The sequence below is a fragment of the Muscardinus avellanarius genome (assembly GCF_963383645.1).
Source record: "Muscardinus avellanarius genome assembly, chromosome: 2".
NCBI lineage: Eukaryota > Metazoa > Chordata > Mammalia > Rodentia > Gliridae > Muscardinus > Muscardinus avellanarius.
The window spans coordinates 147,238,891-147,261,510 of record NC_137787.1 but is presented as its reverse complement, the minus strand read 5'-3'; the positions used below and the strand labels follow the sequence as shown (position 1 = coordinate 147,261,510).

The following is a 22,620-nucleotide window of genomic DNA, read 5'->3' as shown; positions in this document are numbered from 1 at the left end:
AAATAGATAGGTCCTTGTACACTTATCCATTTATAAACTTGACGAAGTCCTTACAAATCAAAGAGTTTAGCTAATAGGCAATGTAAAGAAAACATAACAGTAAGACATAATAATAAAAAAAAAACAAAAGGCACTATTAGTTCACAGTTCCACATCCTAACACAAACCCCACTTCAGTAGGGGTCACCATCTGCATTCATACACACCCTACCAGACACTGGCTACCATTTCTAACTACTAGCTAATTAAATTGTCCTTTTCTCTGGCTGTAAAATTTCCCCAGAAGTTCAATGACACACTTCTCTTCAATCTGAGAATAAACATTGATGTATGTTATGGAAATGAGAATTAAATTTTTTTTGGTGGTACTGGGGTTCCTGGAAGCCCTTCTACCTCCGGGCTACACTCCCAGACCTATTTTTACATTTTTATTTGGAAACAGGGTCTCCTAAGGCAGCGCGTGCGACTGGCTTTGAACCTGCATGATCATCCTGTCTCTGCCTCCCAAGCGCAGGGATTACAGGTGTGCACCACCACACCCGGCAGAATTAAAAAATTTTAAGAAAAAATTTTTACTTTTAAGATAATATATGTACCAAGTTCAAATAAAACTGATGTCTATAGAATAAAAGGGCAATGCTGTTCCCTCTGCCTCCCCCAGCTCTCCCTCCCCCACACCCTCTAGGGGCACCTGCTGGGAAAATAGCTTACTATATAATAGCCCCTGTTGTTAGCAGATCATGTCCTTGATCTTGTGGGGGGAGGGAAAGACCTATAAAATATGTTATTTGTAACTTTGTAATAAAATAAATAAAAGACGTTTCAGAAGGTTAAGGTGTGGATTTCGTCCTCAAGGTCAGAAAGAGTGGCAGCACCTGGATTCCATTCATCCTAGCCTGGATCGTGGTTGTTATAAATTTGGGGGAATGAGTTTTCTGCCAACAAAGAGTCTGGCTAGGAAGTCCCTCTGGGTTTTGCTGGCTTTAAAGACAGGAGCCTAGGGTAAAAGGTTACTTTCATCTCCTAGAGATGCATTCACTCGACAGATCTTTATTAAACACTTACTGTATGTGGGTCACTGAGCAAGACACAGATCCTGTTTTCAAAAGAGTTGCAATAATAGAGCAGGAGAAATAAAATAAAAAAGCATTAGCAGACTTGAGCTTGCTGTGGTGTAGAAAACTGGATACTCTTAGGAGCCTGTCTATTGCAATAAACAAACAAACAACTAAATTCTGGATAAAACTACTCACTAATATATTTCTAGGCTGATAAAGTAAATGCTCCAACATCCTCTGCTCATCCCCCCACCAAAATAAAGAAAAAGGTAGTCTGAAACCAGAACACTGAGCTATGAGCAGTAAGCAAAATAAATAAATAATAAATTGATTAATTAATTAGTTAATTATAAAGATAACAAATGAAACCAGAGTTGCTTGGAGGAAAAATGCCACCATTAGCCAATGCACCCAGAACTGGACAAGGTGGCAAGGTAGAGCTATGTTCCTAGGCAATCAGGACCTGCAGCTTTGCTTACATGGCTTTTACCTGGTCAACTTTCTTGAGCCCTCTGCTTTAGTCAAAGAAGTAGCCAAGGGAAAGAACTTGCACAAACCAGCAGAAATCACTACTGCTAACAACTCTAGAACCATGAGAGAAGCACATCATGTTTCAGTATTTTGAGAAAAGTAAACAAACACAGGCATCTCTGAGGACTGATCTATACATTATATATATATGAGGGCAAATGGGTGGTCAGAGCAGAGAACGTGCTATGAAGAAGGGCCAAGCCTCAACAGCATCAAGGACTGCCCCAAACTGCTCTATCTGGGCTGGGAAATGAAGTTAGACAAATATCTATTTTCCTTCTTTCATTCCCATCTGCCAGGGCCCCTTTCTGTCCTACTTCTCTTCTCACATAGTGTCACTAAAGCAAGCGTTGTCATAACACTGGTGGCCAGCTATGAGTAAGGAACCTGGAATTCACTTCTTTCAGCCTGCACCGTGAACAAATGCTATGGAAACAAGGGAGGGGAGACTTGTGGGGCTGATGCCAACAGAAAACCAATCCTCCAAATCCTGCTCCAATGGCTCCCAACATTTGCCAGGCTCTGGAAGCATGAGCATCTGTGTTAGTTACCATGTGACAAGCTTGATCAAAGTCCCATTCTATGCTTGTTGGAACCACTGCTCAATGTGGCAGCTCCTTTTTCATTCCCAATAAGGCTGAATGTAGACCTGAGAGCTGATGTGGGGGCATCACTCTCAATACCTCTGCTATGAAGTAGGAGCTGTTTGGTAGCACAAGTTGCATACCAGAGGAGGGTTCGTGTCGCAGGGCCCCAGTGGGCTAGTCTCCTAAACTTTTCCACTTAACACTTTCAATCTACATTTCACAAGTCATCAGAGGGGCCTTTTGGTGGAACTAATAGAAATGAAATATTACTGGCAAAATCATCAGCTATTTTTATGGTTAAAACTCAAATCCCCTTAGGAGGGTCCTCATAGAGGGACATTCTCTACTATAATAGCTTCAAAATCCCCCCTAAAGGTAACTTCCCTAGCACTCAGAAATTTCATACTCCTTTCTTTCTGGGTTTTTTGTTTGTTTTTTTGTTTTTGTTTTGTTTTCTGCCACTATTGTAGTTTGAGTTGTTGTTACTACGTGCCTGTGTAGCAGAGGCTTGGTAGCACATCATCATTTTAGTTTGTCAACTTCTGTGGTCCAGGAGATCACATAGGGAAAAGACTTGTTGTCGTGATGTCTCATCCCAGCACCTAGAATTCAGAACTCAGAGCAACAGCCGGCCGTGGCAGGGACGTTTTGGATGTCAACTGCCATTGGATCACACACTTGGGAACCAAGGAGATGAGCAGGCTCTTAGGAAGTGTAGCTAATTAAAGAGAAAATGTGAGTTAATATAGAAATGTGATGCAGAGGAAAATGGAGGTTATAGTTGCATCCTTCCAATCAGAGATGTATTGAACTGAAATTGCTTCTAAATTTGTCAGCTCTCTGTTGAGATAAATTGGGGAAAAAAAGCTTATATGAAGAGAAAAGGTGATTTTTGAAATATATTAAACAGAGACTGGAAGAAAACATTCCCTCCATTCCACGTGATCAGTTTTGTTATGTAGTTACTACATAAGACTGTCTTATTTTGTGTTACCTATGACTTTTCTTGTACAGTCACATGTACAAAAACATTACAAGGTGTACCTCATGAACCTGGACAGGATACATTCCTTATTCAAAGTGGCCTCTTGAAGCGATCACAGAATGCTTGAGAGAAAATGTGAGCTGCACGAGGCTGTTGCCAGTGTAACTGATATACTGTTTTACAGTAAATATTTTTTTAATAAGCAGAAGAAATATACTCTAGGATATATAAAAATCAAAAGTACAGTATTGTGTGCTATATGTTTATGTGACTGGTAGCACAAGTGTGTTTACTAGGCTCACCACAAACACAGGCGTAAGGCCTTACACATGATATCACTAGGAGTTAGGGATTCAGCTCCGTTGTAATCTCATGGGGCGGTCCTAGCACGTGCTGTCAGTCCCTTGCTGACTGATCTGCTAGTCAGTGACACGTGACCATAAACGCATGTTCTTGATGCAAACTGATAAAAGCACATTAAGTATAAGCAAGAGGCGCTCAACCAGGAGTTGAACTGAAGTACTTTAACTACATAGCACTGTCTGTCCTGTCCACTATAGCAAGCAAGATGGTCAGAGCTAATAGTACCACATTACTTGGGTCTGGCTAGCATGGTGGAGAGCCAGCAGGACTGGGACAGAGAAGCAGCAAAGGCTAGCAGCCAATGCTTCGGGTTCTTCCTTTAACCTAAAACAAAAAAAAATGGCTGATCTGCTACTAGCTAATAATGCAATTAAAGCTGACTGAGAGGAAGAAGTTAACCACAATAAGATACGAAAGATAATGGGAGATTTCTTTCCCTGTCTACTAATCTACATATACTAAAACAACATGGAGAGAGGGGCAGCTTATGTGTCTAGGGAGGTCTTTATATTTATATTCATACAATTTATTTCCTTTATTTCTTCTTCTTTTTTTTGCTGTTGTTCTTCAAATAATGCCTTTTTAGATATTAGCATTTTAAAATTCGGATCAGAATTGGTAGTGGAAAAAGAGCTAGGGAAATAAGGGAGATGCCAGTTCTTATGTGACACATTCACAAACCTATGAATTTTTAATGAAGGAACAATGTCTACAATTAGATTTGAAATGAGGTTTTCTTTGTGGGCGCATTTACAGTAAGTGGTGTGCGGGTAGGTTTTACTTTATATTCAGTAAACGGCACCAAGTGCAAAACACTACTATTTAATAGAAAATAAAAGCGAATTGTTGATTGTTCATAGCTCCCTTTTCTTCTAGATTTACAGAAGTGTGGCAGTTTTTAAAATTGTATTCCATTTCATTTAAATGCCACATGTATGCCAGAATATTCAATGGTACAGAAAGTCATTTTTAGTCATGACCTAAAGCTGTCCTTTCACACTGGAGGGAGAACTTTTTATTTGTTTTAAACTGTAAAAATAACTTCTAAATGTAGTCCTGGGGGTGGAAATATATGAAGCTTCTCTATCTATAAATAAGGTATCTCAAATGACCATAAGCATTTTAATAGTGAAGAAAACAAGAAAATAGGATGGGGTGATAGCTACTTAATTTGTACTTTGAGGCTAAAGCTTAACTCTTGTCTTCAGAAGCCTTCAGTTTCCAGCATCACAGAAACACAAGTGAACAGCTCCTCTTCACTTTCAGATGATGTTCAAGGGCCTTCAGAATCCAGCTCCTGGAAACCCCTGCAACCTCCTTCCTCTCCAGGAGCACAGAGCTCGTTCCTCTTCCTTGGGCCTACTAGGCATAGTCTTCACCTAGTGACTCTGCCCCATGGTTTCTTCAGATAATGACACAGCCACCGCCTCCCTCGCCTGGCTCTGCTCTACTGATCTGTCTTCTTACAGAAAGACCTTCACTTATCTCTACCTGAATTCCTTCTAGTAGCCTTATTTTTTTCTCCATAGTATTTCTCAGTATCTAAAGTTATTATATATATATATATATATGTATGTATATGTATATGTATATATGTATGTATGTATGTGTGTGTGTGTGTGTGTGTGTGTGTGTGTGTGTGTATTTGATTAGTTAGTCTTACCTGAAGGCAGAATTAAAGTATTTTTAAATGTTTTCCCTGCTAAATCACCATCAGCCAAAACAGTGCCTGGTATTTAGTATATATACACAACCCTTCCCTCCTACACATGCTTAAATTATGACTAATAATTATGAGTATGTGTATAGGTGTGCATATATACATATATACCCAACATTAATCCTACCTTTTTATTTTCTGTATTTCCATTGCTCTGACATCTGGGATGTTGGTAGAAACAGCAAACGACTGCCTGGGAGCTGCACTCTTCAAATGCCAGCCAAGTAACCCAGAGCCCCTTCTGCCAACCACCTCCTTCACTGGGCTCTTACTGAGCTGCTACTCTTTGCCCTAATCACCCCAGGGCCAGGAATCAGACAGCCCTTTACCCCAGAGCCTGATTAAATTACTCAAACCAGCCAATCGAAGCCTGCCTTCTCTCCTGCAGAAGCCACAATAAAGTCCCTGGCCCATGGATTCCTCCCGCTTCTCCTTGAGACATATCCCATGCTTCCCTGGGTCCTGTCTCACCCCCTGGTGTGGCCTGGTGTGACTTTTCCTTTTTAGAACTGTGAGAAACAAGCTGTCTTCTCCACAGCAGTCTCCAGATCTGCTGGTCTCACCACACCCACCTAAACAATAATACATGATAATAAAAAATGATAATTTAAAATGCAAATGTACAAATCTGTTGGATGGTTCAGGCAAATGAAATTCACTGTATCATCAAAGAAAATGATATATAATCATCACCAGGCATTATGGTTTTCCTAGGTTCTCAAGAAATAAAAATGTCTTTGACATTTTAAGGATTTGTATGTAATTTAGCCTCCATTTCAACACAGAAATTAATTTACGGATTGTTTTTGTAGTTATTATTGGTGACTTATAGTCTGACTCTCCAGCTTTCTTTAGTTTTGATTCAGTCACCATTAACTCAAGGAAGCAGCCCTGCCTTAATCTTTCCGATGGAAGTAATTAACACTACACACTATACACGAAACAGCAATATGTTACCATTAAAATATATATATACGTGTTCATGAGGGTTTGTTAATTATAGCAAGATAAAGAGGGAGGCTGTGCACGTGTGGAGGTAAATTGCCTTCTGCTCAGTATTGCTATAAACTTAGAATTGCTCTAAAAAGTATATTTGAAAAAAAACCAAAATGCATCAATGATTATTTTTAAATAAAATGAAATAAATCTTGCCCATAATTTTAAAAATTATAGCTAGCTCTAGAAGTAATGAGGACACATTTCCGCAACTTGAAATACTCAGTGAGTTTTTCAACACATAGCACACTTCTTTTCACTCCCAATGATATAGCTTGTGCTGTTCTCTGGCCCATTGGTTAGACGCCTCACTGTTCTCTGTTGGAACACACCTCCAGCAGGGCTAAGCCAGGGCCTGACAGAGCATGGCAGCCATAGAAACAGATCCCGGGAAACTGACCTTTAGAATACTCTCCTAAGTAGCTGAGTGTGGTGGCTCAGGCTTGTAATCCCAGCATTCGGGAGGCTGAGACGGGAGGATTGCTGTTCGTGGACAGCCTCAGCTACTTAGTGAGGCCCTCTGCAATTCAGTGAGACCCAGTTTCAAAATAAAGAATAAAAAATAGGGCAGGGGGTGTAGCTCAGAGGTCAAATACCTCAGGTTCCATTCCCAGACCCACTAAAAAAAAAAAAAAAAAAAAAAGAATACTCTCCTAAATTAGCTCAGAGGAATGTGCTCTGTGATTACCCATTACTTGCACCAGGTAAGAAAACAGCCTGAGGCTGGAGTCTTAGCACAATAGGAATAGGCCAAAAAGATATAAAGTTGTTCACAGGAATGGCGAAGGAAGCTTCTAGAATGCGTCGGAGGGGGCCTCATCCCAGTCAGGTGCTGACCTTGGCAGAGGAGTCTTCGCTGGGATTTGATAGCCCGTGCAGCTGTCTTCACGCATGCAGATCCAGGACTCCTGACTGACATCACAGAGCTGTTGACGACATGTTTACCCTGGTGACAACCCATACTCTGCAATAGAAGTGCCTGACCCTACTTATAGAATTAGTAACAATAAAAGAATACTTTTTCAGAAGATGCCAGAGAGGTCATAAAACAGCGCTCATATGCTATGAAAACATGCTTTCCAGATACATGCAAGGGTTGGGGATTTGCATCAAAGGAGCTGGGAGCTCTTCTAGTCCACCCCTCCATCTGACTGGGGGCGGGCACTGCCTCTTCTACACCACTGCTCACGCTGCTTCCAAGTGAGGCTCTCTCCACCTTCTCTTTTCCACATCTCCCTGTTTTTAGGCTCACATCAAGACCTGCTTCCTCTCAGGCATCTTACAAGATCAATTTACCCCCAAACTCCAAAGTTCCCTGAGGGCAGTATGTCAGGGAATTTAATGTGAAACTCAAAACCATCATTTTAAATTTTAATAGTTCTATTTGCTTTGAGCCACGTGAAATGGATGTTTCTGTGGATTTAAAAAAACACTCAAATTAGTAGTTTCACATAGTTCAACCTAATGCATGTTAGAAAGAATATATTTTAAAAACTCTCTCGGACTTCACTGATATTGTTGTTTAGGAGAAACTAAAATGAATACTTTATTGAGTCCTATATCAATAAATAATAAATGTTCTGATACAGCAAAACTGGTGAAGCCTGAATGGAACCACTGAATAACTGTTGTGACAACCAGTGTTCTATGTGTTTCTTTAATAGGTCCAATTTTTTTTGTGTATATTTTTTTTGTTTGTTTGCTTTGTCTTTTTGGATATCTATGTACATATGTTTTCTCACCAACTAGTTTTTCAGACATTTAGAGGCAAGGGACAATTTGAATTTGGCAACTTCTTAGCATCATACTCTGCACAAAACAGACAAACTCATGATAAGGATTTGTCCTGTCACCCATGAAAATAAATTTCCTCCAGGAAATACCATTTGTTTACCTTCATGAACATTCTAAAATGAAACTGATGCAACATGCAGTGGAGTATGCTGCTGCAGCCAGGAAGCCTAGGACCTAGAGCAATGTGAAATACAGATCCGTGGCACTAGATCTGAGGAACACACCTCACCACTGCCAAGTGTTAGCGGGTAGGGTGGTTTGCAGGGCAGAACATAGCTTGGCCAACTGGACTCATTAGCGGGTAGGGTGGTTTGCAGGGCAGAACATAGCTTGGCCAACTGGACTCATTCTACTTTGTACCATAACGTACACAGTCACCTCTGCTTCCTGGCCTCAAATGACAATGCCACCAACAGGTGAGAAAGTAGCTCTTCTACTTTCTCACAGGTTGTTTCTACTTTTTCGACAGGTGAGAAAGGCCAGCTCCTCCTGTGAAGTCCTGGTGACACCTTCTCTGCACAGTTGCTGACCACTGTGGCCAACATTAGGTTCTTCTTAGCACCATCCTTTAACATGGATCCTAAAACAAATGACACCTAGGACTTTGGAAATGTATAGGGATAATTATGTCTCATATGCTTCAGAAATAAAACTAATGGTACTCATATCACATACATATTTCATTTCTGTTTTAAAAACATACAAAATGCTCACATGCTGTTGGGATTTTGAAAGCTTTTGTTAGGTATGCTTTCTTTTATATGGTGGTTAGGAAACAGAATTCTGCCACTAATCGGTCTCTTTTCATAAAATGATGAGTCTCCAGAACATTGAGGAGATCAGTCACTAGATGGTGAAAAAAAGACTCATAAAAGCATTTATTATATAAGGGTATGGTTAAGGGAGAAGAAAGATGTTATTTTCATCTGAGGTATCAGGGGAAAACCACTAGCAGCAGAATATGGGCTGAGTCTCAAAGGATAAAAACACCATCAGTGGGAAAAAGGGGGAGAGTGGAAAAGCAGCTCACTTAAGGACCAGGACACAAGGGTGTGTGATCTGGAGCTCTGGAGCCTGCTAAGGAGATGGAGCTGCCTCTCTGCCATCTTACATTTCTGTGAAGTTATTCACATTATATTGGTCTCTGTATGTATGAAATGACAATGATAGTTTTATTCTTTATAATGTTGCTTTGAGAAAAATGCCAAGGGATTTAAATTTGTGTCTCCTACGTATAATATTTTCTAACATAAAGATGCTGGTTTATAAACCAGAAAACTAAAGTGAGTCTCTTTACAAAAGATAGCCTGAAAAGATTAGGAAAGTGTTGACAATATAAACATGCACTTACCAACTCATGAAATGCTAAAACTAGGGTTTACTGTTCAAAACATAAAGGAGATCATTTTAGTTGAAGGAAAATAAAATACATTTTTATAGCACCGAAAGGAATCTCAGAATTCATTAACCAAGGGACTGGAACAATATACAAAATACTGTGTGTTTAAGAGAGCTTTAAATAACGTCATGGAGAGCAGATTTACAATGTTTTAATTAAACCAAGATAAGAATGACTAGAGTCTGTTCACAACCTTTGATGATAAGGAAGAACTATATAATATCCTTCACATTGACTAGCTGCAAAAAATCAATAACAACACAAATATGACAGGACTCTTGGAGGAAAATTACTAAACAGCCAAGAGTTCATAATAATGAGGACAAAGAACATTAATTCTAATCAGATCCACACCAGTGACTAATGAAAAACATTTTTAAAGTTCAGAGAAATATAAGTATGCTATGAATACATAAGTTAACATCCCTAACGAGCATAGGAGATATTAAGAAACTCAGAAATGTAAAATTTTGATTTTATAACTAGGTAGTCATAACCTAAGTGAAAGGAAACGTGGGATTGACAGTATAGAAGTCTCTATCATTACAAGAACTTCATGATGAATTTGATTCTGAAAGGATGAGTTAAAAATTGAAATGATGACACAATAGTAAAGACAATCACAAGTTTATGGTTAAAATTACTAGAGGAACACTGGAAAAACCTAAATCCAGAAGGCCTAGGATCAGATATTTTGGAACAAACACTAAAGGTAGTACATAGAACATATTTTAAAATAGCTGAAGAAGAAAAACAGCAACACCTTTGGGGAGAGCCATTAACAGCAAGCTGCAGCAAAAGATAGCAGAACTGTTCAATGTTCACTTTGTGTTTTCCCCTGCAAGCAAAAGCATTGTTAAATTGGGAAAGATGGAATAAACAGTGTAGCATGGACTTTTAGCCTGAGGTTGGTGGGAGAGTAATGAGAAGGAGAATATGAGCGCCAACATCACATATTCTCAGAATAGGCCAACAGAAACCACGATTCCAGGCCAAACACGACTTGACACAAGGTCAAATGCTTCCCACTTTCCTTTCTGAAAAACCTGAGTTTGGAGCAAATTTACCAGGATTCCAGCATTTGATGTTAAGAACTTAGTGCAATTTTAGAAATGGTCTATAATGACATTGGAATTCCAAAGAGTTGGTGACAGCTTTAGAATGACAACTTACTAGCTGGGTAATAAAGATGAAGGATGAGAGTGATCTTCACATATTAGAAAGAGGATATAAAAGATGGACTAGCTCAGTTAGGTAATACTCCAAAGAACGGAATGAGGACAAGTGGGTATGGGTTATCATACACTGTTTATTCATTCCTTTTCCCTTCCATTCAGTGAATATTTAGTTAACGACTACTCTGCACAGCACCATTTTAAGCTCTGGGCAAACAGGAAACTCACTCCAAAGAAAGGAGGTCTGGATAGATAGGTCAGTATACAGACAGGTATGTAGATAAGTGGGTAAATTAATTAAAACACAAGTTAATAGAAAAAAACACAGACAAAAACCAATTAACTTTGCCAGGGATGGCAATTTTAGATTTTCTTGAAGGATGAATAAAGGTGAGAGTTGGCCAGTAGGGAAATTACAGAAGAATAAAAAGATGTTTGGCATCAGCAACACGGGTCAAAAGCATGTGGGTGTGAAAAGCACATGGCATGATACAGAAAGTGAGCATTTTGGTTTGGCTGGAGTTTCTGATGCAAATGGCGAAAGGCTAGGTAACAATGCTGCAAATATAGGCCATGGGAAGAAACAATACTTTGACAGGCAATGGGGACCTACCAGAGCATTTTAAATTGTGAGGACCTGATGAAATGTGGAATTTAGAACAGTGATTCCTACAGCAAAGTGGAGGGTGAGTTCTATAGGGACACGGGCTCCTGATAGGCTCACCTGTCTGCAGGTAATTACTAGAGACCAGGCGAGATGAGGCAATGCAAATGAGGAAAGACTCTGGATGCAGAATAGATGGACCTGGTGAAGGACTGGCACAGAGAGGTGGGGGGGGTGACAAGTGTGATGGAGTTAAGTAAGCCACAGGGGTGCCACAGGATGTCACAAGGAAACCCACTCTTCTGCATAATTGATATGCACCAATAACAAAAGGAGTTCAATGATGTAAAACAAAAGAGGCAAAGAAATTGACCCAAACCAAAAACTATTTCTAGGTTTTTCACTCAGGGCACTGGGTAAAATTAAAACCAGTTACCCATGGGGCAAGATCAGTTAAAGGATAAATTTAGTTTGGGAGAAAAACATGAGCTTTGTATAGAGCAATCAAATTCTTTAATACTAAATTTATCTAATCAACAAGAGCATGTCTGTCCCCCAGGTGGCCATTCGAATCTCTCTGTAGTCACAAAGCTGGCATGTGTGCCTGGCATATAGGGTTCTCAACCTCTGATGGACATTGGGATTGCAGGGATGGCGTAGGTTTTGACAAATGTATATGCCTGGTCTCAATCAAAAGGAGATGTTCCAAGCATTAAAAAAAAAAAAAAAAAAAACCAGCTCTAAAGGTAGTTTTAATGTGCATTAAAATTTGCCGGCCACTGTGGTGCACAGTCAATAAATAATAGTTCAATAAATCAATTAAAAATAAAAAAGGAGAGAAGGCTTCTGGAAGTTTTCTAATTAAAAGCAGTTTGACCTTCTATAGTCAATGTTGGGTGGGAAGTCTGCAAGCTGGTCTCTCAAGTCTCCAGGCTTAAGGGTACAGGAATGTGGTGTTGTAGCATTTCTGGCTTCCACTCCAGTAGAGCACTGTCTGAGCGATTGTTGGCTTACTTGTTGAATCTTTTCTTACACTGCTTTTGTTTCTGATGAAGGTGCTTTCCTACAGTAACTTGCTTTTTAATTTTGTATTTTTGTGCACTTGTAAATAGATATTTTCCCCATTTACTTTTTCCTCAATGTTTATTTCTTCTACTAGAATATTGTTTCATTCAGGCAGACATTCTTTTCCTTTTGTTCATTCACTATTGTGTATTCAGCAGCCACCTAGCAAAACACAGGTGTTTCATGAATTAATGAGGCTGTCTTTTCTTATGAAAAATTTTAGGCCACATTGTATCACTTTCAATATGCGTTCAGACCTGTCCATGAGTATATTACAGAGCCAGAAATGGGGCTCATAATCAAAAACATAAAGTAACAGGTAAGACATTTTTAGAGTCTGTTTTGTTTTGTTTTACCTTAAGGATATACTTTGGTTCTCAGAACACTGATGATATATAATAGGCCCCTTACATCAAAATAGCAAATTAAAAGTATGGATCAAATAGGCACATGTATTGAGCCAGAGAAATACAATTTAAACCCTATTCTTTGTTTAGATCTACAAAGCTTTAGCCTTGAAGCCATATGAATCTGGGGGCATTCATATCATTTATGTCTAATAATCAAGTCTGTCATAGGTAAAAAAAAAACTGAATGAAAATACAAATTAGTGGAAAATCTAAAGTACATATTAATGGGATAGTTTAAAAAAAGTGGAAATAGGTGGCTAATTTCAAATGCAAGACCTGATAAAAATATCTGCATTTACTGTGATTATCAATGGATTTTTATGTTTGAAATTTTAAAATTTGCTGACAGTGTGTATTAGAATATTGAATTCATGATTCTTTGACATTTTACTATCCCAAAATTTAATTTGTTTTCTTTATTCAAAAAACTATCAAAATCAGAATCCTACTTTACCTAAATTTTGCCAAGCTATTAACTAGTTGCTATATATAGTCACACATATCCTTTCACTTCCCTCTCCCCCAAACAGTATTTTATTTATCAAGACACCAAAAATCAGAGCAATTTTATATGTATGACTAAAACTGGAATATTGTTAATAGTGTTAATTACAATAAAAATCACTGAAGTATCATTTTTATCCAGGTGCAAATACCTGTTACATTTAGAAAATATATTTTCATTAAATATTAAATATGAACCTCCATCCTCTGAATGATAGAATTCTATGCCCTGATTAGTAATATATTTTGATAAGGAAATATATTTCAATTAATGTTATCAAACATGTTGAAAGTGATAATAAGACCACAGTAACATGATATGCCTGTTGATAAGATACACTGAAAAGGTTATATACCCCTGTGATATTCTTGACAAATTGTATAACTCAATTTAATCATGGGAGAACATTAGACAAACCAAAATCAAAGAGATTTTACAAAATAACCAGCATACTTCAAAAATGTTCATCATGAAAGACAGACTAGAGAATTATTGATTTCTCTTAATTCTGATATATTCAGATAATCATTCTTAAGATCAGCAGTCATTACATAGTCCTGGATGTATAAATGTAAGCTTAAGAAATTGGAATGATTTCATATTACATCAAATATTCACTAAATTCTATGATGCAAATTTGTTTTTATACTACTTTCTTTTTTCCACTTCCAGTTTTAATCACAAAAGGATTTCCTATTAAGCAGTACTCCAGTTAGCTAATTGAAAATTACATTACACTAAGCTAAATGTACATATGTCATTTCTTACAAGGGCTATGTCTTTTTCTAATCAGTAGCATAGCTTGGATTATTACATTTATCATGGTTACTTCCACTGTCCAAACAGGAAAGATGACAGGCATGAGAAATAAAACAAAGAGAAGGGAAATAAGGGAGAATAAAACAGGACTATTTCCTGGCACATTCACTATGCTTGGGTGACCACTACAGGCTTTGGGCTAGAAGTGAGCATTCTGTTTTTGAGCACATTTAAAATCTGAATCCAGTTGAACAGGACAGATGCAGCTCTTCCACCTAGAGCCTCTCTCAGAACCTTCCTGCACCAGAGCAGAGCTGTGGGTCTGCTGGGTACAGTCACCTTTGGGTAAATTCAATCTCTAGTCAGCTACTCTGTTCTATGTGTTACCAAACAGGTAATAACAGTTAGCCAAGCTCTCACAACAAGGTTAGATATTCTTAGGCGTGAGAAGATATTTTATAAAGTAGAGACCGAAGGGGGCATATCTATGTTTAAAATAATTTCTAATAAATAAAGATCAGCTTTACTTCTTAAGTAAAATTGGGGAGAGGCATAGATGTTGATCCAAATGTAATGTTATGGTACAAATACTCAGAAATGAAAAAGATCTCCTGGGAAATTAAAACATCTATGGCGGCTGGGGGAGAATTGAACAGAACAGGGCCCAAGAGCCTCTATACATGGAGCCTAAAACAAGCATAGATGTACTGAGTCTGATGGATTCTCAAGCTCTTTCCAGACCTCAGATTAACTGGGTATTAGTACAGGCAGGTCTCAGCTGTCCATGAAAATGAGAACACATTTTAAACGCTGCATTTGAATTTTAAAGGCATTCAACATTTCTAGTATTGTTTACCGATAAAGGTCAACACTGGAGTGTTTTATTGATGTTCAGCAGAACCTCAGTCTAACAGTACTGGACTTCCCACGTGATACATGCTGAGGATGTGTTAAATACGTAGTTATTTTCAACTCAGTGAATGCATTATTAAAAGACCTCTGCTGTGCCCCACTGGGAGGCAGGGGAAGAGGCAGCGGTGACCCTGTGTTCTGAAATAAGGGGACACTCACAAACCAACTCACTCCCTGTTGACTCTGATGACAATATCCCCAAACCCACACACCACTCCACACCTCTCTTCTATTCTCTTTAGATCAATCAAATGGGGGGGGGGAATATAAACATTTCAATAAAACTCAAATAAATCTTGGATTTCAGGCACAACATTTTTGGTTCTTCGGACGATAAGTATTTTGCTAAGATTTATGCCTGGTGTCCTTTTCTATATCCTGCTCTGCACATGCATTCACATCTGCCCTCAGTTCTCACAAATCAAGAGTATAGTATAGTGATCCTTCAAGTAAGATTTGTGTTAAAATCATTAAATGTCCACACAAGTGATTTTTTATTAAATGAAGCAGAAATACATGATATCTACCAATTTTGTGACAGTGAGAGGAGTTATTAACTTTAGTAAGCCAAGACTATCTGTTGTATAAGTTAAAATGTTCTTAGAAATAAGTTCAGTGATTTAAATATACAATGGGCCGGAATGAAGTTAATGTCTGGAGAATACAAAAGTGACATTATCACTTTAGGGAAAAATCCTGCTCGGTAAAAGACAAATTCTGTGATAACTTCAGAAATTATTTTCTTTAGAAAAGCATTCGTTGCTTGGAAAAATGGTTTTTTTAATCAGCTTCTTCAATTTAGCTTAATATATAATTTATAGGTATTAGATTTGTATACAACTTTTCCAGTATACCTCTTTTGCATACAACAAAGTTCATCTGTGACAAAAATTCTGACTTACTTAAATGTGGGGAGCAAATGAATGGCCAGTATCTCCATATACATGGAAATATATGCCTAGTTTCACATAACATTTTCTTATTAAAATAAGAATACAAAAATTTAAGTCTTCAGCATATTTCAGAAGACTATGACTTTTAAAGTACACTTTACTTGATGTACCTTCTGAAAGCTCAATACCCTTATATTAAAAGAGTTGGTGCTGACATAATTTGATTTCACACTATAAATATGTATAGGGCTCCCATTGCATATAATCTGCAATGTTCTATGCAAATGCTACAAGATCAATCAGGCACCATCAACTACCCCCGTTGTCCACAGCTGGTCTGGCAGGTCAGACATATATACATACACACACACATACATAACTGGTCATACTATACTAGAGATTAGTGCTTTATTCTAGTGGTACGGGTAAAATACTTTGGGAGCACAGAACAGTGAGGACCCTGGAAGGGGACATGGGCATGGGGGCTTGCAAGCTCAGCAGAGGAGGTGCTATCAAAGCAGAGACCTCAGGATGAATGAGATTAGAGCAGGCAGGGAAGAGAGAAAACACATCAGCTCATATAGCTTGTTTCAAATTAGACTTTGAAAAGTGTCTTACTTCCAGACAGTTTAAGTTTGCAGTGTGGAAAACAGAGCAAAAATCTCAATCCAGATGCTTTCTTTCTGACTGGCCTGTTCTGCTCCTAACGACTCTGACAGCTTAGGAAAGTATGTACAGTAAGAAGAAGAGGACTGCAAGTGCCTTGGTGGACACAGAGCAAATGGGGATTCTGCAGAGTGAGGGGAGAGGAGCTTCCACACACACACACAAGGCAGGTGAGTGAGGAGAGTGGTGGCTGCAATCAGGAATGGCAAGCTGCAGCCTCCTCTCAGTCAGCTTCAAACACAAGCTCCATTAATCTCCTTCAGAAGGAGCATCTGCTCAGAAAGTCTGCAAAGGGCTATCAATGACGGCGTCTGCAAGGACTCTGTTCTGTCTGCACTGGGGCCACTTAATCACACTGTGGTGGGGAGTGGAGACAAAGGCTGGCTGCAGTTGCATTATGTCCCTCTGTGCCATGGAGAGAGAGAGAGAGAGAGAGAGAGAGAGAGAGAGAGAGAGAGAGAGAGAGAGAGAGAGAATGAATAGAGAGGAAGGGAAGGAAATAGAGAAGAGAAGAGGAGAGGAGAGGAGAGGAGAGGAGAGGAGAGGAGAGGAGAGGAGAGGAGAGGAGAGGAGAGGGAAGAGGGGAGAAAGACAGATATGGGGCAAGGTCCACCAGATGGACCTGGAGAGACAAAGGTGGGCTGGGGATTCCTGGTCTCTAATGGGGTTGTAAGTGAAGCTAGAGTGATAGTGGCTGGAAGCCCCCAGGATTCTAACTGGGAGAATCTTGGCAGACAGCTGCTGGAAGCAAGAAGAGGACAAGACTTTGACCTGCTTTGCTGTGCCTAAAACCAGCTCGTCTAGAGTTAAAGACCTAAGGGAAACTGAAGTTAGCTAGGAACTTATATTTTGTTTATTCATATATAGTAAAATGAAGTTAATGCATTGGTATTTTTAAAAAATGCATGTGTGTGCTTAATGACATGAAAGAAATAAAGCATCCAGATAACGTTCACTGTGTATTTCTCTTCAAGCCATCTACATGGAGATCCAAGTTGTAAGAAGGACGTGTCTTCGGGATTTAGCTCTGTTTAGGGGGACATGCTTGGCAATTTAACTTTTATTCTTTTCCACATTAAACAAGGTGGTTCCTTTGTCGCCTACACCTCTTCCCTGGGTGCCTGGCCCCGAGACAGGGTACAGAGACTCCTTGGGCTCAGGAAGACTTGGGACTTGGCTTCCAGTTCTGGACCTGCTGCAGACTCCCTGCTTGAACTTGGGGGGGGGGGTCACAGTTTCCTCAGGTAAGAACAGAGAATGAAGGTAAAAATAGACATTTCCCATGGCGGTTTCCAGCTGCAATATTCCCTGATTCTATGGAACAATATTATGTCCGAGGCAAATGCTTTCCTCCTTCTGGAGTCTGCATATTTATGCTTTTCAGAGCTAGTGGCATAACAGCAATGCCCCATTTAGTGTCAACACAGTGAACAAGGTTGGGGGAGCAGAGGGAGGAGCCCAGCGACCTTGGGGCTCTGAGTGGTGGTCGCTGTAAAGTGGTCTGGTGGTCTTCACTAAACCCGGCTGATCCCATTCAAAGAGTAGGGCATTTTTTTTTTAGAGGATGGTGCTTTACAACCGTTTTCTGTGTGTACAACACCAGCACAACGGGATTTTTATTGAGGTTGCAGGGGTACTCAGTCCTATCATTTTTACTGGCAGCTGTCATCATAAACACAAAAGAGCCTCCTGGGGAAGGAATGGCATCCAGAGGCCAGAGATTTCAGGTGATCATGGCAGCGGCCAAGCACTGGTACCCCACGCAGCCTTCCATACAGGGAAATCTGGGGGTTCTGCAGGGTTTTCATTACTCCACCCTGCCCTTCTAAGCTCTTTCTTTCCAAATGCTCCCACAAGGACAACGTCTCCCATTGGGTTAACACTGACCATGTCCTCTGAGAACTTTCCATGTTGGATACCAGTCCGGCCCTCTTCTCACCCACTGCCATCCCACAATGAGGATGGGGAAACAGATATAAATACTGGAACAAAACAGATATCATTGAAATTAATGATCAACTTCCTTCTGGAGTGTTTCTTCTATGCTTTCTTTTTCCATTTCATTAAGTGCCAGAAGATTTGATTAAAAGATTTTATATTACCATATAAAAATCACCTCATTTTGGCACCTTCTCCATCTCAGAATCCAGGCCGGGTCAGTGGAATATTTCTTGTGTGTCTGCTGTGTGCCAGACACTGAGTGATGTCTGGGCTGAGAGGACAAAATGAGCCCAGACTCAGAAATTCTTCATCATGCTGCCTGCTGGCCCTGCTCACAGCCATGGCCTAAAGTACCAGACCACGTTGTGCTTCTTGTGACCCAAGATCTCAGGGGCTACTGTTTTCTCTGTTTTCTACTCTTCAACCTGAATCTCATGATGGCTGAACCCATACCAGCCACTCCTTATCTCTGAGACTAATTAAAGGCTGCAGGGCTGATAGCTCTCACAAACCATCTACTTTGTTAGCCCGCAGTGATCCCTTCTAACTGGCTGCCTCTCTCTGACCTCCATCCCTAGTCATCCTGTCCTTACCTTCTGGTCAATCAGTTGGAATTCTTACCATTCCCCAGCCCCATCCAATGCCTGCCCACCATTTGGCCTTGGCTTGCACTATCATCTGCCTCTACTGTGATCTAAAACCCCAAATCAGCTTGAGTCTCACATGTCTCAAATTTCCTATAACTCCTGCATCCCATAGCCCCTTATTCCTGCTTCACAGTCTCCATGTTCACTGTGAGGGCCATGTGCTCTCTGATGAACAGGTTAGAATTATGATCTTTGATCAACTCCCCTGGAAAAAATACAATCTCCATCTAGGTCTGGCAGTCACAAGTATAACTATTAAACATCTATCTTCTCACCACTGCTGTGTGCAGGCACGTCACTAACACTGCTTGCTGCATTATGAGTGAGACTGTAAGACTATAATGCACCATAAAAGTATAAATACATAAAAAATAACAAATTGAAAATATTAAGAGAGATGATTGGATACTATCAGCTCCTTTGGGGTAGAGTAACTGGACAGTTCAAACAAAACTATAAGATTGGTGAGACCCCTCAACCTATATGCTATGGAATTCTCATGGCACTAGACTGTGGGAATCTACCCCAGGGGTACGGCCCACAATGGGAGAGGAAGGATGGTCTGTTTCCTGACATATGTTCCTTTCAACCCCAACCCATCTTCATTCTTCTGCTGGGATCCTCTAGACTTATGGGTTTGGCCCAAGATTGGGAGACCCTTGTAGATAGCTATTTGTTTCTACATAAAAACATGGATCTGGCTCTGGCCAAGTGTTCTTGATGTTTGAAACATATGTGATCATGATCTAGCCAGCTCTAGGCCCTGTAATGGAGCCCATCTCACCTGCCATCATAGCTGGATGGCAATAGGCTAAGAAGGTAGTGGTCTAAGTGCAGGGTGTAAGACTAGTTGTTTAGAACACTCATTCATTTATTTTAGTAGTTGAAGCTGTCAGAAATATAGAGAACACTTGGGCCAATCAAGGATATGTAAGTTTTAAAGCACCATATTAAAGTGTGTTTGTGTTACTTTTATACAAAATATAAAGCATCTATTTTTAAATATTCATGGAAATTAATGCTTTTAATTGAGCTAAAAACCATAGACACGTATAAAAATTCTTGGTCCTAGTTATGGTTCCTGACAATCATCCTCAGAGATAAATTTCCACAATAGATGTTCCAATTAAGACAGTAGTATTTATCAAAAGGTAAACCATAAACGTATAGCCACTAGAGGTATTATTGAACACATGTAATTTATGCTGCATTTGTGCATTTTAGCATGACTCTGATTTTATCAGCATTTGTCAATTAATCAACGTGGACCTTGTAAAACATGGTCTCTTATTAGCAGGAACAGGGAATTGCTTGCAGACTTTGAAGAAAAGGTCACTTAATAAGTTGCTAATTGTGCAAAGATAGATTTAAATTTAAAAGCAAAGGTAAACTCTCACTATTTCTGTACCCAAATTGAACTCTATTTATGTTTAACCTTGCCATTTCAAATATGGTCAATGGTTTCATTCTTTCTTCTTTTTACTATAAACAGTAGAGAAAGATTAAGACATAAATTAATCTAATATCAGAGTTTTAAAATTTATTTTCAGACTCTCTTCTTGTCATCTTTGCCGGTTTGGAGTTATGAGTCTTGAGGCTATGATTATAAACAAATGAGCTATAGTTCATTGGCAGAAAAGTGAGGAGAAAAGAAACCAGAAGAAACAGGAAATGGAGCAGCACAAAAGGATCTTGTGGTGACAATATTCCACTCTTTTCATATTTGCCTTGACTCATTCTTCATTCCTTTGGATGAGACACCAGCTCCCTGCTTTTGATGGATGGCTCATTTTTAGCTCAGTACAGCTGAGTCAAGCTTCCTCTTTGGGTAATCCATGCATCATCACACTTAAGTTTCCCGGCAACCAAGAGAACACTTTAACCCAGAGCCACATCAACACCAGCAAGCGTTCTGCAGCCATCTAAGGGGCACGACTGCGTTTAAGATAGGCCACATACCTTGGAGAACAGTTTCTACAAGCGTGTCTGCAGGGCTGAATCGAGAAATCCGCACCATCTCAGAAGTGCAACTGAAGATGAGATGGCATGCCTTAAGGCATTTGTCAGACTAAGAATTTTACAGAGGCAACGTTTGTTGAATGGAGATGGGTCTTGCTGAATCCAGACTCCACAAACCACTCTGCCTCATAGCCCCTTTTATGAGAGTGAGGAGGGCCAAAGTTGCTTTCTGCCTGCTTAAACTGGCTCATCTATCCCACCCATTCCATTCTGTTCCCAGTTCCAAATAAGTCACTCTTTCAGGCACATTTCCCTAAGTAGATGCAAACACTCCTTTCCAGTGCCAGAGTCCCTTGGGCAAATTAGGTTTCTTGGAAAAGGGTCAAGGAGTGATCAAACGGGTACCTACTAGAAGCAAGCCTGTGGTTTCAAGTGACATTGTCGTTCAGGCAGGCTACAAGGCAAATTTTAGACACTGGTTAGGCAATAATGTTGAATATGATAGGGCCAGGTATGGGGAGCAGTCTTGATACTTGCAGCCAAAGTTTCTTTTAATGGTCATAACAAATGGGTTTACTTTTATGGGAACTAAATCAGTGGTCATAAAAGAGTGGAAAATTTCATTTTCTAACTTAAATTTTAAATAAAATTATAAAAGAACTTTTATAAGAAAAAACTATCATATCTAACAAACATGGAATATTTCTGAAATACTCATTATTTTTCTGAGTCATAAGGACAAAGTAATTTAATATTTACATTAAATATATACCTATATATTTTATTTCATATATATTTATATTAAAATATTTAATATTATGGTCTTTTAATATTTGTATTTTTTGGACTCAATAAAGGAAACAGTTCAAATGATGCTATGTACATATATGAAGTTATCAATACCAATCTCAATAATATGTATGGGGAGGATGGGGGAGTGGGGTAGGATTCAGAGGAAAACACACCAAGTGCTGTATGCATGTATGTTCCTATCACTGTGAACTTCATTATAATGTATAATTAAAATGCACCAATAAAAGAATAAAAAATTGCTTCTATTAACCTTACTTTCAGTTAGCTCACTTCCATATATCCAGATTCTTTTCAAAACAGAAGAGACAAGAGGTGATTGTACATGTGAGAAGGGAGCTGCTTGGTAGCATAATACCTGTTCCCTGTCAGGAATTATTTCTATCTGAAACATATATACCATATTAAGAAGCCACAGGGAAAAATGAATGGATGTGGATGGCGTGTTTTCATTTGTTTCCTTGATGTCTTAGAATGCTGTGAATAAGTTTGTGTGTTTCAATTCAAACGGTTCCATTATCTTGGAGGTCTTAATCATTTGTAATAGCAGTTTCTGAAGTGTTCAAAGCTTGTGCTTAAGGAGTATTATTGGCATTCAGCATAGTCATACTACATTAAGCAGATTTACAGCCTTATACATGGTTATCCTTGATCATCTTTATTTAAAAGTAAGTTTGGGTTGGTGGGGGTGGTTTTGCATTCTCCTAGTGCTTCAGCCTGCTGGTCCTGTTCTACCAGCACATCTGGCTCTGATGGGCACCCTCACTGTGCTCCAAAGTGAACTGCGGGGGAGCAAAAGAGGGTGGCAGGAAGAATTCAACTAAGAAGTATAAAAGGCAGG

General features: G+C 39.3%; 1 protein-coding gene across 1 annotated transcript in view; it reads right to left on the bottom strand.

Annotated features, from left to right (window-relative positions):
• ENOX1 (ecto-NOX disulfide-thiol exchanger 1) overlaps positions 1-21,027 on the bottom strand; it is a gene marked incomplete at both ends in the record, with an annotated part of 265,269 nt that extends 244,242 nt beyond the window's left edge. Inside the window, one exon of the mRNA XM_080719975.1 lies at positions 20,970-21,027. Coding sequence (XP_080576101.1) covers positions 20,970-21,027 — 58 coding nt within the window. The remainder of the gene's footprint in view (positions 1-20,969) is intronic.
• Between the last annotated feature and the right edge of the window lie 1,593 nt (positions 21,028-22,620).